General features: G+C 41.7%; 1 protein-coding gene across 1 annotated transcript in view; it reads left to right on the forward strand.

Annotated features, from left to right (window-relative positions):
- Nucleotides 1-18,147, forward strand: part of IDO2 (indoleamine 2,3-dioxygenase 2) — a 52,417-nt gene that overhangs the window by 19,315 nt on the left and 14,955 nt on the right. Inside the window, exons 2-6 of the mRNA XM_084879766.1 lie at nucleotides 2,103-2,198; nucleotides 9,226-9,345; nucleotides 12,019-12,137; nucleotides 14,705-14,719; nucleotides 17,125-17,224. Of these exons, the coding sequence (XP_084735892.1) occupies nucleotides 2,103-2,198; nucleotides 9,226-9,345; nucleotides 12,019-12,137; nucleotides 14,705-14,719; nucleotides 17,125-17,224 (450 nt within the window). The remainder of the gene's footprint in view (nucleotides 1-2,102; nucleotides 2,199-9,225; nucleotides 9,346-12,018; nucleotides 12,138-14,704; nucleotides 14,720-17,124; nucleotides 17,225-18,147) is intronic.

An 18,147-nucleotide genomic window follows, 5' to 3' on the forward strand; every position in this document is an offset into this window, starting at 1 on the left:
TTTTGTGCACTAAGCCTCTAGTCTTATTTTAAGTTTAATGATGCATTTGACCGTCTGAATTTCTTAACTTGTGAAAGTCTCTCATGTCATGACTTTCCTAAGGGTAATTCTCCTCTGACTCACTAAATATCTCTAAATGCCCTTTTGATTTATATTGCTGGATTCAGTTCCTCTTTCTTATAAATAACGCTTTTGTGTTGCTCTAGGCTTCCTTTTCCTTTCATTTTGAAACTTCTCCCCAATGACCTTGTACATTTTTGTGGTTTTAACCACATGTGGAATTATTTCTACAGTTATGCTTCCCATTTGTATATTTCTAATATTAATTATCTCCTGAATGTCAAATTCTATGTCCAAATGCCCAGTATACAAATGTTTTAACATTCCCCATATATTTTAGGCTGTATCTATCTAAAAAAGATATCTACCATCTTTACACACTCTCTTTGACTTCCTCCTGCATTTCTGTTTCAATGTGTGTTCCCACCAAGTCATTCAATTCACAAATATGAAATCATCCTCACCTCCTTTCCTTCTTATCCCAGAAATACAACATTTAGGAGACCCAGACTCTGGGATAGATCAGAGTTGGCAAACATTTTTTCCTTTTAAGAAGCCAAATAGTAAATACTTTAAGCTTTGATACCAAATAGTTCCCGTTGCAACTACCAATTCTGCTGCTGTAATAGAAAGTAGCCATAGACAATTTGTAAGCAAACGAGTGTGTGGTTGTGTGCCAATAAAAGTTTAAGTATAGCCCTAACCAGTTTGGCTCAGTGGATAGCACGTCAGCCTGCAGACTCAAGGATCCCAAGTTCGATTCCAATCAAGGGCATGTACCTTGGTTGCAGGCACATCCCCAGTAGGGGGTGTTCAGGAGGTAGCTGATTGATGTTTCTCTCTCACTGATGTTTCTAACTCACTCTCTCTCCCTTCCTCTCTATAAAAAATCAATAAAATATATATTTTTAAAAAGTTTAATTATAGCAATAAGTATAGTTTGCCAGGGTTGAGTCAGGGTTGCTTAAATTCAGCCTATGTTCTACTTAGCTACATCATGGGCCCAGAGTGGGCACATAAAGGGTGCCATGGGCTAGGAATCATCTTGCTTTTAGCATCCCCACCTCAAAATTGAATCATCACATCATCTCATTATTACTTTCAAAATATTTTTTGAATACATGCCTTCTCCTTTCCAAATTCATTTCCATCAGCTAAGTTAGTCCTTGGTCAGTATTTCAAAGTCTTTCTAACCTGAATGCATATCTTAAAATCCTACAGATAAAACAAACTTCCTAAAATTCAAAATAAAAAAATCAGATAAACTTAGGTAAAGAGAACATTCTTTTTTTTTTTTTTTAAATATATTTTATTGATTTTTCACAGAGAGGAAGAGAGAGAGATAGAGAGTTAGAAACACCAATGAGAGAGAATCATCAATCAGCTGCCTCTTGCACACCCCCTACTGGGGATGCGCCCGCAACCAAGGTACATGCCCTTGACTGGAATCAAACCCGGGACCTTTCAGTCCGCAGGCCGATGCTCTATCCACTGAGCCAAACTGGTCCCGGCAAGAGAACATTCTTATGTAATGTGTACAAAGCACGTTTGATCTGATTTTGCAGTCTCATCTTCTATTATCATTTCTCTTGATCTTTATATGCTAGTAACATTGGGTTATTTATAGTCCCCAAAACACTGTTATCTCTGTTTATCCACAATCCCTTCTTTACTGCCTTCCCATCTTCAAATCTCCACCTAGAAAAGTCACTTTCAAATTCTACAACTGGCCCAAATGGCCTATTTCTTCATATATTTCCCTCTAACTGCCCACAACAGCTGAAAGTATTAAGCACATTTTCCTCTTTGCAAGTTCTTAAGCTTATGCACACATTGGTAATTAAGTATATAATTTTTTTATATACTTTTTTTTTCCTGTTAGTAGATCATATGTTCCTTAAGCACAAGGATTATATATTAGTTATCTGTGTGTCTGCAGTGCTTAGCACAGGGCCCAGTTTACAGTGAAGTCTGACAGCAGCTACTCCCAGCTACTTCTCAGAGAGGTCTAAAATACTGAGATGATTCTATTTTGAATGCAGAAAGAACTTCCAGATCATTATAGGCCCTGGATGGAAATTGCCAGCAAACTTTCTGACTTGATTGAGAGTCACCAGCTTCGAGCTCACGTGAACGAGGTATGTATAAATAGTTATTTTACTTTTGCACCCCTTCTCACCAACCTATTAAAATCCTCATGCTGCCTTTTCTTCTCAGCATTTTGGAACTGGGTGAGTTCACTTCAGGATACCAATTATTGCCGTTGAGTTTATTGGCCCAATGTTCTCACCGTTACTAAAGAGCTGAGTGACTTGTTCCTGTTTTGACACTTGGGTTACTTTAAAATTTCCAGATCCTGCATAAAACAATTCCCGGAACACATATTAAGTACCCCAACTGTATTTGTTTTTTAATAAAGAAAATAAGCCCGACTTGTGTAGCTCAGCACTTGAGCATCGACCTATGAACCAGAAAGTTATAATTTGATTCCCAGTCAGGGCAGATTGCTGGGATTGCAGGCTGTATTCCCAGTATGGGGCATGCAGGAGGCCGCCTCTCAATGATTCACTCATCATTGATGTTTCCAGCTCTCCTTCTCCCACTCCCTTCCTCTCTGATATATATATATCAGCGTTTTTCAACTGCTGTTCCGCGAGATGTTGCCTGGTGTGCCGTAGGTGCAGACAAGACAAGAATTTTATAATTTTTCACTATTTTGTTTACTTAATATTTCATAATAAAGTAATTATAAAATACTTTCTTTGTGTTTATTTGATTCCTATTCAAGAGAATTACTTTATATATAGTCAATATAGGCACAGAGTTAAATTTTTTAACATTTTCTAATGGTGGTGTGCCTCGTGATTTTTTTCATGAAACAAGTGTGCCTTTGCCCAAAAAAGGTTGAAAAACACTGATATATATCATATTAAGCAAATCATAGTGATCTACAAATGAGTGCATATGACCCATGCCAAGAATTCAGCCAAGGCAATTAGAAGACCCCCTCCCATCCCCCACCTCTTGGAGCCTTCTCTCTCCCATCTCAGTACTAAGGGCACAAAATCAAGAGGGGGTCTCAGACAGTTTGTAGGAAGACACACTGAAGTTCAGCTTGTGAACTGCACCGTCCTTTGTACCAGGCTTTCCTCAGGCTTTTAATGGGTTAAACTGCCATAAATAAAAGGAAGGACTTGCTGAACTGGTGTTCTTCCTATATTAAATGTCAATGAGGAAAGGCCAGGAGTGTCCTGCTAACTTTTGTCCATGAAAACACAGGAGTTGGGAAAACAGCTTCAGCACAAAAGTGAAATTAACCCCCTGACACTTCCACTGGGCTGAATAGTGTCTCTTCCCTCGGAATCTGTGAATGTGAGATTATTTGGACACTAGAGGCCCAGCACATGGTTACATGGTGTGTGGTTAAGGTCTCCAGGCTTAGCTGCAATCAGGGCCATGTCCACTGCCCAGCATTGCTCCTCTACCTCCGTGGCTTCTGCCCCAAGAAGCACCAGGTTAACAGCTCCAGCCCCTCGAGGCTCCTTGGCCTCAGCCACCCACACCCTGCGACCCTCCTCCTCCTCAGCTGTCCCTCGAAGCTCCACTCTAACAGGCTCCGCCCCGCTCCTCTGCCTCCCCTGCCCAGCAATGCTCCTCTGCCTCAGCCATCCTACAAGCTCCATGCTCACAGCCCCCGTCCCACTCCTCCACCTCGTCTCCACCGCCCCTTAGTGCTCTACGCTCACCACCCCTTCCCCACGATGCTCCTCTGTGCCTCAGCCACCCTGGAACGCTCCAGGCTAACAGCCCCCGCCCCATGAGACTCCTTGGCCTCAGCCACCCTGGGAAGCTCCATGCTCGCAGCCCTCCACCCCACGAGGCTCGTAGGCCTCCGTGGCCCCACCCCACCACGCCTTGAGAGCCAGACCAGTCCTTTGGTTGTTTGGTCCCACCGGTCTACTTAGCTACCTCATGGGCCCCGAGTGGGCAGCCGGGGGCCCACAGCTCCTGCTCCCTCAGCTCCCTAGCCTGCTGTTTCGTCATCTATCTGGTCATTTCAGTCGTGATGGCACCTGGCTTTTTTATATATTAGGATAAGGTCTTTGCAGATGTAGACAAGGTCATATTGTATTAGGGTGCACGCTAAATCCACTAAGTCTGGTATTGTTAGAAGAAGGGAATGTGGACATAGGCACACAGGGAAGAACACCACATGAAGACAGAGGCTTAGATTGGAGTTGGCATCTGTAAGCTACACCGAGTTGCTGGCAATCACCAAAGACTAAGAGACAAACAATGGAGCAGATTACGCCCCCCCCCCCCCCATAGCCTCCAGAGGAACCAACCTTACAAACACTAAAAGTTCAGATTCATAATTGTGGGAGAATCAATTTTTGTTGTTTTAGCTTCCCATTTAAAATATATATATATACTTTATTGATTTTTAGCAGAGAGAAAGGGAGAGAGAAAAAGCGCTAGAAACGTCGATGTGCCCGCAACCAAGGTACATGCCCTTGACCGGAATTGAACCTGGGACCCTTCAGTCTGCAGACCGATGCTCTACCACTGACTCCCCGGCTTCGGCTAGCTTCCCATTTTATGTGCATTTGTTAAGGCAGCTGTTGGAGACACTCTTCTAATTACTCACAAAACATCTAACAAGATAAGACCATTTTAAAGACTTTACCGCCATAGGCTGAGACTAAATAATTTGGAAATCAGTTATGCGAAGCAAATATAACGGTTTCTAGGACCACACATGAAGCTACATACTCAAATATTTGTCCTCTTGTGTCCTTTACTTAGCACAGACAACATAATAAGTGAATTTCCTGTTTGGATCTCACAGTAATTTAAGGACAACCACTTGTTCTTAGAAATCTGTATCTTGGTTACAAATAATAATCTATACTAATAAAAGCCTACGTGGTCCTCATATGCAATGTCATCACAAGATGGCCTCCACAAGATGGCCACACGCACAGTAGAAGTGGGGCCTGGCAGCCTAGGGGTCTCATGGCTCCACATGGCACAAGGAGGCCAGTCCCAGCAGAGGAGGCAGGTGGCAGCAGAAGAGGGCAATTGTGGGCAATTGTGCCATCAGGGGAGGACAGTTGGGGGGCCATCAGGCCAGTAGGGGAGGACAGTTGAGGGTGATAGGGCCAGCAGGGGAGCAGTTAGGCATCAATATGCTGGGAAGTGGTTAGGGAGCAATCAGGCAGGCAGGTAGAAGCAGTTAGGGACAATCAGGCAGGCAGGCAGGTGAGCAGTTAGGAGCCAGCAGTCGCAAACTGTGAGAGGGATGTGCAGCTGCTGGCAGTCGGACATCCTACAAGGGATCCCAGATTAGAGAGGGTGCAGGTCAGACTAAAGGACAACTCCGTCCCCGTGCACAAATTTCATGCACTGGGCTACTAGTAATAATAATAATAATAATAATAATAATAATAGTAATAAATAATCTTTTTCCAGGGAAATTTGCCCTCCTCCACCTTCCTTCCATAAAACACTACAGTCAACTGACTTGTTCACAAGAAGCTAGGGCACTGGAAACATTATTAGGGAAGCTATATCAGCTACTAATCATAATAAAACTCACCTCCATTCCTGAACACAAATAAATAAGCTCAAATTATCAAAAGATATGCAGAGAATGAGGAAGTCAAAGAGCAGGAGGAAGAAACTGGACATTTAGAGCCAGTGATTTCTAATCCAAAACAAAATATGAGATCAATGCTTTTAAATTTTAATGTAATTAATTTGAAATCATTAATTAAAAATCAATTGATGTCTAAGTAATTATTTGCTTCATAAAAATAAGTGAAGTTGCTACATAAAAGAAATTGTTGGAAAACAAAGGAAGAAACAAACAAAAACACTAGTAAAAACCCAAATAAATTAGGGGAAAAAAGGTAATTTAGGGAATTCCTTGAAAATTTGTAAAAGCATAGAGCAAAAATAAAAGAAATACCCATATCAGAAAAATAAAACTATGTGAAAAAGAGAAATGAATAATTCAAATGTCATAAAATAGAGCTCTCACAAACAAAGTAGTGTAGGTGGGGGAAAAGGAAAGTTTTAAGCATATAAGAATAAAAATTTTTTAAATCTCAATTAATTAATTCTATTAGAAAGACAATGGGGGTAGGTGGGCACCCAGACATCCTGGTGAAATTTCTTATTTTCTAGATTATAAAGGAAAATTTGCAAATTTTAATCGTGAAATAAAAAAACCTTGGTTACTTACAGAATAACATGGGGCTATTTACAATAGTATTAAAAGACAATTTAATATCTATTTTAATTGCTATAATTAAAAAAATACCTGGAAATACCAACTACTACTGAGGCTATGTACTGAAAGAGACTCTCATTCATGTTGCTGGTGGGAATTCAAAATGGTACATACTACTTGGAAGATAGCTGGCAGATTCTTATAAAGTTAAACACAGATTTATCGCCTGACCCAATAATCCCACTCCCAAGTATTTAGCCAACTAAACTGAAAACTTATGTTCATGGAAAACCTTGTGTGTAAATATTTATAACAATTTTATTCATAATCACCCAAACTGGAAACAACCAAGATGTACCTCACCAGGGGAAGAGTTATACTGAGTACAATGGACTAAATGTTTGTGTTGTTCCCAAATTCATATTTCAAAACTCCTAACTTCCAATGTGATTAGGAGGTGAGGGTGATGAGGTGTATTGGTCAGGGTTTGCCCAAGAAACAGAACTAAAATGTGGCTAAAACAAATTAAGATGTAAAATACTGGATATTGAAGACTTACTAGAAAAAAAGAGACTATTAAATAGCTTATTATTTCTCTATTGATATTGCATTTATAATATTGTAAATATATTGACTTAGACAAAAATAAATATATTTTTAATAAAATTTCACCTTATTCTTTTTTTCTACTTTCAAAATGTGGCTTCTAGAAAAATCACAATTGCACATGTGGCTTTCCTATTTATGGAGACAGTACTTAACATAAGAGAGTAGGGCTGAGGTCAGGAGGGAAATTGCACCCTGGCTCGGTGCCCCCAGGCTCTGTCAAATACCTTATCCTCTCTGACTTTGTGGGTTTGGGGGAAGGAAACCACCCTGCATGAGAACTTTTTAGCATTGTGCCTTAAATGCTCTTTAATAAGAGTTTTAGAATAAATACTTAATAAATAAATGCTGCTATAATTCTCAGGCAGGTTCCAGTTGAAATGCAACATCTCAGCACCCCACTCCCCCCATCCTACACACACACACACACACACACACACACACACACACACACACACACACTTAAGTAGGCAATTTTATCTCAGAGCCAGTTTATAAGTGAAGGAAACACGCAGACAAGTTAGGAAAGGCTGCCCCCTAGTGGATGAAGAGAGAAGGATTCCGTAGGACAGTCCCAAGCCTGAGCTGCCCCTGGGCTTGGGTGGGTCCCAGCTCACTTGGTGGTGTCTGTAGCTTGAAAGGAAACCCTAGACACCCACCGCTGCTCCTTCGAGGGTTTCTTCAGACCAGAGAGGGGCACCAGAGAAGATCTAGGTAGGCTGTGTCTAGGGCTGGGGAGGTGATGGAAGAAGGAGGCAAGCTGAGGGCGCTGTGCCTGGAAGTGGAGCTCAGGGTCCTTGGAGTCAGCCAAGGCAGGGGGGGCGGCCCAGGCAAAACTATTAATAATAAGCTAACCGTATCTGTTTGGGTATTGCTGTCAGTGATGACTAACTTCTGCACAGGGTGTTGCCTTCAATGAGGACACGGCCTGGACACGGGAAGGAAACGGGCCTGGAGAGGTTCAGAGACCTAGCTAGGGTCACCGAGAGTGTCGAAACAAGGGCTGGACAACCATTTGGTCCAGGTTAGCTCCCCCCTCTAGGAATTTGGCCAGATTCCTAAGTCCATAGGGCCTCTTTTTGTTAGGATACACAGCTGGTTAGATCTCAGCAAGGAAAGGGAGAGCAAACAGGAACTGACATCTGATTAAGCAGGCAAATAGCCTTGGTGTCACCCCAGGAGCAACAGACATAGGTCAATCAGCTCAACAGGCCTGGGAAAACCTTACCGCCCACAGCCCAGGGCTGTTTTAGGGCTAGATAGCAAGTAAGCAGATGTGCTTTTATTCATTATTATTATTATTATTTTTATGATTTAAGCTTGTATTTGGGAAAGATACAACCCAATTATTTGAATAAGTAATAAGATAAGACCTTATTATTTGAATATCCTATAAATTACATAGGAATGACAATCAGATAAACAATTCATTCTCTCAGTGATAAAAGAAGTTTTGCTAATAAAATGTAAGACTTGGTCAAAAGGAGGGCTGTTCCTTCCACTTAAAATAAAATATTTTCAGCATTTTTTTTTTTTAAGTTACTATTGAGAGTATTACAAGTATCCCCCATTTTTCCTATGTTGCCCTCCCCTCCTCTGCCCAATTCCCGCCCCACCTGAGATCTTCACCATACTGTTGCTTGTGTCCATGGATCATGCATATATGGATTTTAAATTATTTGGTTATTCTCTGCCTGACTGCCCTCCCCTTCCCTCTGAGATTCATCAGTCTGTGCTACGCTTAGCAGAGGTGCTTTGTTTTTTAAATGATGTGATTGTAAAAGCTGCTACTGAAGGCCTGGCCAGTGTGGCTGAGTTGGTTGAGCATCATCCCGTACACCAAAAGGTTGAGGGTTAATTCCAGGTCAAGGAACATGCCCAGATTTCAGGTTTGGTCCCAATTAGGAGTGTGTAATGGATGCAGTTGATCAATTTTTCTCTTTCTCTCTCTCCCTCTTCTTTTCTCTCTCTAAAATCAATTAAAATCTATTTTTTCAAAAAGTTGCCATTGAGGACTCGCATATAATAAATGATCTAGTCAATTTAATTATTTTAGGTAACCAAGCGGCCACCTCAGTGATGGAGACCAGTGTCCGACACAATTTAGAGAATTGGGTGGGGCTGTTAGGTACTTGCAGAATAATATCATTTGGACTACCTCCTCTTATCCTGCTGAGTCCTAGGATCAGGAAGAAATGGGTGTGTATGGTTCATGCACTGAAATAGAACCCTTCCCTTGTACCCAAAGAACCCTTCAAGCCCCAGAACCCCTGTGCTCATCCCATCCCCTGCAACTGATCATCTCTGGAACTTCTCTTGAACAGATGCCCCTCCTGAACTGCCAGTTTCTCAAGAGTTACAGGGAACAGCGCCTGGCTCACCTGGTCCTGAGCTTAATTACCATGGGCTATGTCTGGCAGGAAGGAGAGGCACAGCCTGCAGAGGTAAGGGATACATTGATGCCTGACTGCTCATGGGCAGGACTGCTGTACCTAGGACATGCTGTCTGCTTGGTGCCACAGTGTTTTTCTGGAAAATGGGTTCTTTCTTGCTCTTTTCTTTGGGTGTCAGTTGAAGAAAGAGCCAAGAGCCCATTCAAATGAAAAATGTCTTCCTCCTGACTGAGAGGTTAATTTTTTTTTCCTTTTAGAACTGGTACCCCTTTTATTGCATTTTGAATCTATTTTTTTTTTCTGTCACCCATTTTTAAGAATGTTTGAAAAGTTGCATTTGAAAGCAAGTTTGAAATCTCATGAAAAACTTACTGATAGCTCACATTTGACAGCATTTTGTACTGCTAATACATCAATTGTCTTGGTCAATTTTCACAGTCCCATAAGGTAGATAGATCTAAGCTGTGTCCACTTTACAGACAGCTAAGGACTATAAAAGTCCAAGGTCAGATGGCCAGTTTCTGGAAAATCCAAGGCCAAACTCCACACTGTCCAATTTCATTAATGTCAACTCCTTCCTCAAGAGGCACACATTGACATTTACAACACAACTGCTTGTTCTCTAACAATTATTGGTTTGACTCTTAATAATTCATGTAAGTCTCTTATGAGTCTTTGCATAACATTTTACAGTTTCGGCCCAAAACTTGAGACATGAAATCTCCAAGCTTCATTAATTATAGTATGAAAGATGACTGCCTTTCATTTTATATAAATACATCTTTTCCAGAAATCAGGGAGCTGCTCATGTTCTAGCATTCCATGGTCAAGGGAATGGCCCACACCTGTTTTGTTTTGTTTGCCTGGTTAATCTACCTCTTATCTTTCAAGTAAGTGCCTGAGACTCCCTATGAGAATAATAGTAATAATAATAATAATAATAATAATAATAATAATAATAAAAGGAAAGTGACAAAAGTATAGAGCTGCTTTAGATTTTTTAAACATATATTTTTTATTGATTTCAGAGACAAAGGGAGATGGAAGAGAGAGATAGAGAAAAATCGATAGGCTGCCTCCTGCATGCCCCCTGTTGGGGATTGAGCCTGCAACCCTGGCATTTGCCCTTGACCAGAATAAAACCTGGTACCCTTCAGTCCACAGGCCAATGCTCTATCCATTGGGCCAAACCAATGAGGGTTGCTCCAGATTTTTAAAGTGTCAGTATAACTCTTCCCATAAGCGGTAGCCTGAGGTGACCTCTGAAAATGGTTTGCTGTTCACTTGGCCCAGAAAATTCCACAAAGTCCAATCAAGAGATTCAAATCTTCATGTTCACTTCAAGAACACTCGTGAAACTGCCCAGGCCATCAAGGGTATGCATATCTGAAAGCCACCAAGTAGCTATCACTTTCAGAAGCAATGTGTACCATTCCATCCTTACAATGGTGGAGTTGGCAGGTGTGCTCAGCCACACAGTGGGGCTAAAAGCAGGGTCTGTGGCTAACTGCTGAATTTAAGGGTGTAGATGTAGGTTCTCTATAGGAATCTCTTCATGAAAAGACCCACGGGGAAAGAGTTCCAATTCAGGGTTCAGGTTCTGGAGAAGGGCCGCACACAAATGAAAAGACTCTTGAGACTTGAAGAAATACAATTTGGCAATATGGGGGGCCAGGCGGTAGTCCACCTCTAGTGGGAGAACTATTCACTGCTCTGGCCCTGCCATCCCCTTTTATTAAGGCTTTGGGGAAAACATCTTAGACAATATAAACAGAAATTTACATGTAGCCCTTAGGCAGGAAATAACAGAAACTTACACCGGACAAAAGGTGGAGGCTGCTTCAGCTAACAATGTCTCAACTAAAGGGGGAGGGGTTAGAGCAATTACGGTTGTTGACCAGCCTTCCTGGCTTCCTGCCAAGATCTCTTTTTAGTGAAACTGATTTGTTTTCCAGCAGTTCTCTGGTCATTGAGAAAATCTAGAGGAACAGAGTTCCCAAGATGCAGCGCAGAACCCACAGAGCTAGTGAGTGATGGGCCTCCATACCAGCTCTCCCTGCCACATGGGAAGGATTCTTATTGAACAAGAGCAGATTGTTTCTAAACCAGAGGAGGAGACTGCACAAACAAAAGCACATCCCAGAAGAAATGGGAGACAAAACCTATGGCCCAGGAATAATTTAATATTAAAATAAATATTAATAAAAGTCAAATAAATGTCAGTAGATATAACTTCTATGAAAATATATGTCTATTGTTAGAAAGTTTGATATCTAGGCCCACAAAAGAACATTGCAATTAGGTTTTCCTCCCTCGCCTGTTCTCCAAACCATAATACTACATCAGGGAAGGGGTAGAGAAGGGTGACAGGTGATGGAGTCTCCAGCTTCGAGGAGGCTCCATGTATTTCCAGGGCCTGTGAGCCCCCTACTCTCCAACCTCAAATCCTATAGCTTATTTTTTTTTGGTATCTTCTCTGACTTTCAGTTAAGTAGACACCTCTCTTCTGCACTGTCCTCCTCATCTCCTGCCTCTTGAGGGAAGCTGACCTGCGTTTGCATTTTATCACTATTTAAAGCTCTGTGTTGCTTCTACCTAAGAAACAATTCTATCCCAAGTTTATTTATAAATGTTATAGGGAAAAACAAAGGCAGAAACAAGTTTTTCTTTCCCCTGCTTCACTCTTTCTAGGATGTGCTCATTGTCGGGATTTATATCTGATAGGTTCTGCCAAGAAACCTTGCCCTTCCCTTTGTGGAAGTCTCCAGGGACTTGGGACTCCCACCTATCCTGGTCCATGCAGATTTGGTGTTGACAAATTGGACTACAAGGAATTCTGAAAGGTAAGAAAAGGGAAGAGCTTTGGACTTGAACAGATGGAAACAGAGTAATGGACAGTCTTGTGACCTGCTAGGAAGCTCCAGGTTTGTTCAGCTATTTTGTGATTAAAGGTGTTCATATTTATTGTCTGCCAAATGGTTGCAAAAAAGAAATGGACTTGAATACATGTTCAAAAACCACAGGTTCCCAGAAATTTTCTCTCAACCCTCATTGACTGCATTGGTGCAGACCACTTTTATTTGTTTGCTTCCATATCAAATTTGCAGTTCTCAATCTAACCTTAAAGCTCCTGCATATTTAGGTTTCAATCATTCCCTAACATGTCCTCCATTCAAGTCAAGTTAGGACCAGGAATGCAGTAAATGCTCTTTATATAGAGATTACAAATGAATGATTATGTATGAATTGAGAGTAGGTACTCTAGGTATGTCAGATTGAAAATTTGATTGCCCAGCCAGCGTCGCTCAGAGGTTGAGCATTGACCTATGGACCAAGAGGACATGGTTTGATTCCTGGTCAAGGCATATGCCTGGGTTGAGGGCTTGATCACAGGAGGCAGTGGAACAGTGATCCTCTCTCATGTTCTAACTCTATATATCTCTCCCTTACTCTCTGAGATTAATTAAAACATATTTATTTGATTAATAATGCTATCCCTACTAACTAGCATCATTCTTTCAACAGTTTAGGTTGAGAATATTGGCATTTATCTAAAGAAAACTTGAAGAGGTTTTTAAAAACAAGAAATTTCAATAAATAGAATGGGGTGGAAGTGGTGAAACATTTAAAAAAATATTTATTGTTGAAAGTATTACTTATGCCCCCTTTTTTCCCATTGACCCCTTCTATTCTGTTCCCAACACCCACCCTAGGTCTTCACCACACTATTGTCTGTGTCCATGGTTATATAAATAAGTTTCCCTTTGAATTTATCTTTACAGCCAAATTTATTTCAGCCATAGATGCAAGAAACAGCACTTTTGTGACTTATGAAAATAGCTAAAGGGACATTTAAGTTAGATGTGAGGAAGACTTCCTTAGTATAAGGGTGTGGGTAAATATAGGATTGCCAGAGATTATGGGAATCTTTTTTAAAGAATTAAGTGTGTATAGGCCCTTAATTAGCTCAGTTGATTAGAGCATCATTTTAATATTCCCAGGTTGCAGGTTTGATCTTTGAATCAATTAATGCATAAATAGTGTAACAACAAATGGATATATCTACCTCTCTCTCTCTCTAAAAATCAATTAAAATATTTTTAAATGATTAAATAAAGAATATATATATATGGCTAAGTGACCAACTGTCCATCCATCCAACCGACCGACTGACCGACCAGCTGGCATATATGACGTGCATTTGCAATTTAAAAATAAACATTGACTTGCACATGCACGATTCATATAAAGCTCTTGCTGGCGCCAATTGCATGTATGTTTTAATTTTATAATGCTAAAATTAAATGCTAACCTCCTCCCCGCCCCCCGTGCAAAAATTATATGTACTAGTTTGACATATAATGTTTTGCAGTAATGTAATCACCTCATGAACATTTCTCCTAATTAATTTTATTTCAATGTGCATGAATCCATGCACTGGGACACTAGTAGCTTAATAAAAAACATAGCTCTTAAGACTAATTTATGTGTGCCATCTTATCTGTGTAAGGACTTCTGAGCCTTGGAATTTTTCTACAATTATTAATTATAATCTTTGACAAGTTCTGCTTTAATAACAAAAATTGGTGACCAATATTCCCATGGGAAGGTATTGAATCTGCCTCAGAATTTGGACAGAAAGAAAAAAATAAATGGATGTGAGGAAATTATTCTGTTCAAGACATTAAATATTTAATAATAAACAGAATCTCTGATTGAAAGAGAAAGAGAGGAGTGGGGAAAGTTAAAGAGGAAAAGGTGACTTGACCCAGATGTTAAAGTCAAGAAAACAACAACAAAAAGCTAATTTCTCAGTGGATGAGAATGCAAGGCTAGTTTAATTCCAGAGAGGCAGAAACAATCCCAGATTTAGTCTTTGTTTTTTTTGAAATTATTTTTTGGTGTCTCTCTTAATATGCCTCACACAACACAAAGTACAGTGAAGAAATGAAAGCAAAGTACAGCTATTTAAGTGGTTAAATAATGAAACAAAACAGTATATGACAAATGTCAGAGTGACACAAGCAGTAAACCTTTCAGAATTTCAAAGAAATTACATTATTGCAGACTTTAAAAACAAGGAAAAAGCTTGGTGAGAGGTTGGAACTTGGTCTAAAGTAGATATTAAAAGGTGAGTTGAAATAGCATATTTACAACAAAAATTAGGTTTGTGATAATTGCAAAAATATAAAAGGAGCAAGATGATTTATCATACTACTACAAGTTAAATGTTCTGGGGCTGATACAAGAGTTGAGATTTGGCTTGCTTTTTGTTGTCTAGTCATAGCCTATGTGGGTGTGAGTGCATGCCTGTATACATGTGTCCCTAGAAGGATGTCTGTTTACAAACTGATTTATTCTTTTATTTTCTTTTGTTGTTTGTGATTGTCAATAACTGAAATTTTACGAGGCCCCTGGACATCAGGTAAGTTCTCAGAAATCTTTCAATCACTTGAGAATTCATGCTAACTTTAAAAGATTACAGCAAATGGGGGAATAAGGACACATATGTAACACCATAATCAATTAAGAAATTAAAATTAAAAAAAATAAAAGATTACAAACAAGAAAGAAGCAAAACAAGAAAGAAGCATATCAAATTGTATGTATAGTATACAAGCTATATACAAATGCATGCAAAAATAAGGCTAAAAGGAAAGGGGCCAGAATTTATCAATGGTTGCCTCTTATATGTAAAAATTTTAGGATTAATTTTTTTAACTGGATTTTTCCAATCTGTACATAACAAAGCAATTAAAGTGCAATGCAAGGAAAAAACTTAACCAATCCTATATAATAAAGAGATAATATCCAAATTAACCCTCACAAGATGGCTGCCTACAACCAGGCTGGCAGGGGGGTTAGTGAGAGACGACCTAATGACTGAACAAGCAGTCTGAATGGGGCAACCAGGTCGGGGGGGGGGGGGGGGGGGGGGGCGGGCTGTGAGGGACGACCAGGCCAGCAGGGGGAGGCAGTTGAGGGCATTCAGGCTGGTGTGTGTGTGTGTGGGGGGGGGGGGGGGGAGGGGGGAGGGTTAGGGATGACCAGGCTGGCAGAAGGGAGCAGTTGGGTGTGACCAGGCCAGCAAAAGGGGGGAGGGGGAGTAAGAGTTGACCAGGCCGGCAAGGGCCAGTTAGGGGCAACCAGGCCAGTGGGGTGGGCAGTTAGGGACTACCAGGCCAGCAGAGGGAGCAGTTCAGGGGCAATAAGGCCAGCAGCTGGGGGCAGTTAGGGGTGACCAGGCAGTCAGGGAGGGGTGGTTGGGGGTGACTAAGCCGACAAGGGGTTAAGTTGGGGCAATTAGTCTGACGGGGAGGAGGGGAAGTGAGGGGCAACTAGGCCAGTGGCAAGGGCAGTTGGGGGCAATTAGGCCATCAGTGGGGGGCAGTTAGGGTTGACCAGAATGGCAGGGGGGGGGGCAGTTAGGGGTAACCAGGAAGGCTGGGAGGGGGCAGATGGAGGCAACCTTGATGACAGTGTGGGACAGTTAGGGGTGACCAGGCCAGCAGGGGGGGGGGGGCAGTTAGTAGCGACCAGGCAGGCAGGCAGGTGAGCCATTAGGAGCCAGCTAGTGGTCTAGGATTGTGCAAGGGATGTCTGACTGCTGGTTTAGGCCCAGGGATCGGGTCTAAACCAGCAGTCGGACATCCCCCAAGGGGTCCTAGATTGGAGAGGGTGCAGGCTGGGCTGAGGGCCCCCCCATCTTCCCCTCGTGCACAAATTTTGTGCACCAGTCCTCTAGGTCTTTAATGATTTGGAAAAGATCTCTCATTTCACCATAACTTTTATGAAGGGCAAATTACAGGCAGTAGTTGCCACAGCTACAGAAGAATTCCTTTGTAATATTATGTCACCTGGATTGCAACTCTTGAGGCAGGTCTGGCCCAGACATCCTTAGGCTATTCTTTCTTTGGAGAGCAGAATTGGCTTCTAACTTGATTGACATTGCCCCTCCCATCACCAAACCTTAGTTCAATAAAGGGGTCTGGTATAAAAGCTGTAGCTCAGGAAATTGAAGGATGAAGGGGTGAAGACACCCTTTCTTACACTAATGTAACTGCTGGAACAATGTTATTCTTGACTGTTTTATTTTGTGTTTGTTTTCCTTTCTTCTCATGCTTAAACTATTAGAAGCAGGAGTGATTTATGGAGCAAAGTTTTTAAATTTTGTAGATTGGCTCTGTATCTGGGATATTTGAATCCATATGGTCACAGGTCATTTGAAAGTGGTTCTTCAGCACAGTCTTCTAGATCTCACCCTATTCTACAAAGCAGCACAAAAATTATTGATTAGAAGGATCACTAGCGTGAGTTATGAAACTATTCCCCACCTGGTCCTGTGACTAACCAGCAATGTGACCTTGAGCAAGGTGTTTGCTTCTTTGGGCCATATCTACAAAAACAACAACAACAACCAAAACAAGGAGCAAAGGATTGGCTGTTGCCTGTGGTCACTGTAGCTCTAAGACTCCGTGCTCCTGACAGGAATGGTGTGATGGGCCATAGATTGGTCCTGAGAAGAATCAGAATGACCTGGCCACTCAGGCTTCAGCTGTTCCATTGGGGGAGATGAGCTGGGGCCATCAGGGCCATGCTGGAGACTGAGAGTCCTCAGAGCAGGTGAACTTGGACTTGAATAGAAGATCCGTTCACTTCCCTTCCTGAATGTTGCTGAAGGGAGATGCTCATCCTTGGGGCTTTCCTGTAGAGAGAAGTGTTCACCGATTCCGCCCTGTGCTTACAGTTGTCTAACTCTGAGGGGACCTGGGGCTGTGCACACTCATGGTGTCCACGTCTCTCTAACCATATGGTCATCTCCTTCCCAAGGAACTTGGACACCATTTTCTCATTGCCTGGGGGAGAAAGCCTGCGTGGTTTTATACTGGTGACTGTTTTGGTAGAGAAAGCAGCCGTACCTGGGATTAAGGTATCCTTCACCCACAGCACTTTCTTTTTGTTTTGTTTTGTTTTCCTCGATGAGAAATCAGTCTGAGCTTTACTTCCATGAATTAATCAATATAGATGAGCATAGGCCTTGACCTGCTGTTTTATATCTGAGGGAAGAGGTCATGCTCTAGCGTCTAGCCCATATTGATACTCGCGTCTCCCAAATCTTATAAAACATGGCATTGATCATTTGTCCATTCAACATTCAGACCTGAAGGGTCAGGCAAAACTTCCCAGGGGAAATGATAACTAAAGTTAAAACCTGAGCTATATACAGAGTTAAGCAGAGAGAGAGAGAGAGAGAGAGAGAGAGAGAGAGAGAGAGAGTGACAGACAAAGGCAAACAGATACACAGACATATTTGTGGTAATGAGGACAGCTATGTAAAGGCTCAGAGGAAAAGAACCATCACTGAGATGACCTAGCCTTCCGAGTCCAGGCAGCTTACAGAAAGGCCAAGTTCAGTAAGACAAATGGCAGTGGAGCCCAGGTGGTGTGACTCAGTGGTTGAGCATAGACCCATGAATCAGGAAGCCATTGGTGGGATTCATGTTAGGGCCACATGCCTTGGTTGTGGGCTGGATCCCCATTAGGGAGCCTATAAAAAGCAGCCAATTAATGTTTCTATTCCTCTCCCTTCCTCTGTCTCTAAAATCAATAAAGATAATAATAAATAATATAAAAAAAGACAGTCCAGTTCGATTCCTGGTCAGGCCACATGCCAGGGTTGCAGGCTGGATCCCCGGTGAGGGGCATGCAGGAGGCAGCCAATCAATGATTCTCTCTCATCATCGATGCTTCTATCTCTCTCTCCCTCTCCTTCCTCTCTAAAATATAAATATAAAGACAGTGGAGCAGCAGGTGATCAGCTAGAGAATCCATGCCTTGCCTGAAGATTATTAG

This window comes from Pipistrellus hanaki, assembly GCF_964339955.1.
Source record: "Pipistrellus hanaki genome assembly, chromosome: 3".
Lineage (NCBI taxonomy): Eukaryota > Metazoa > Chordata > Mammalia > Chiroptera > Vespertilionidae > Pipistrellus > Pipistrellus hanaki.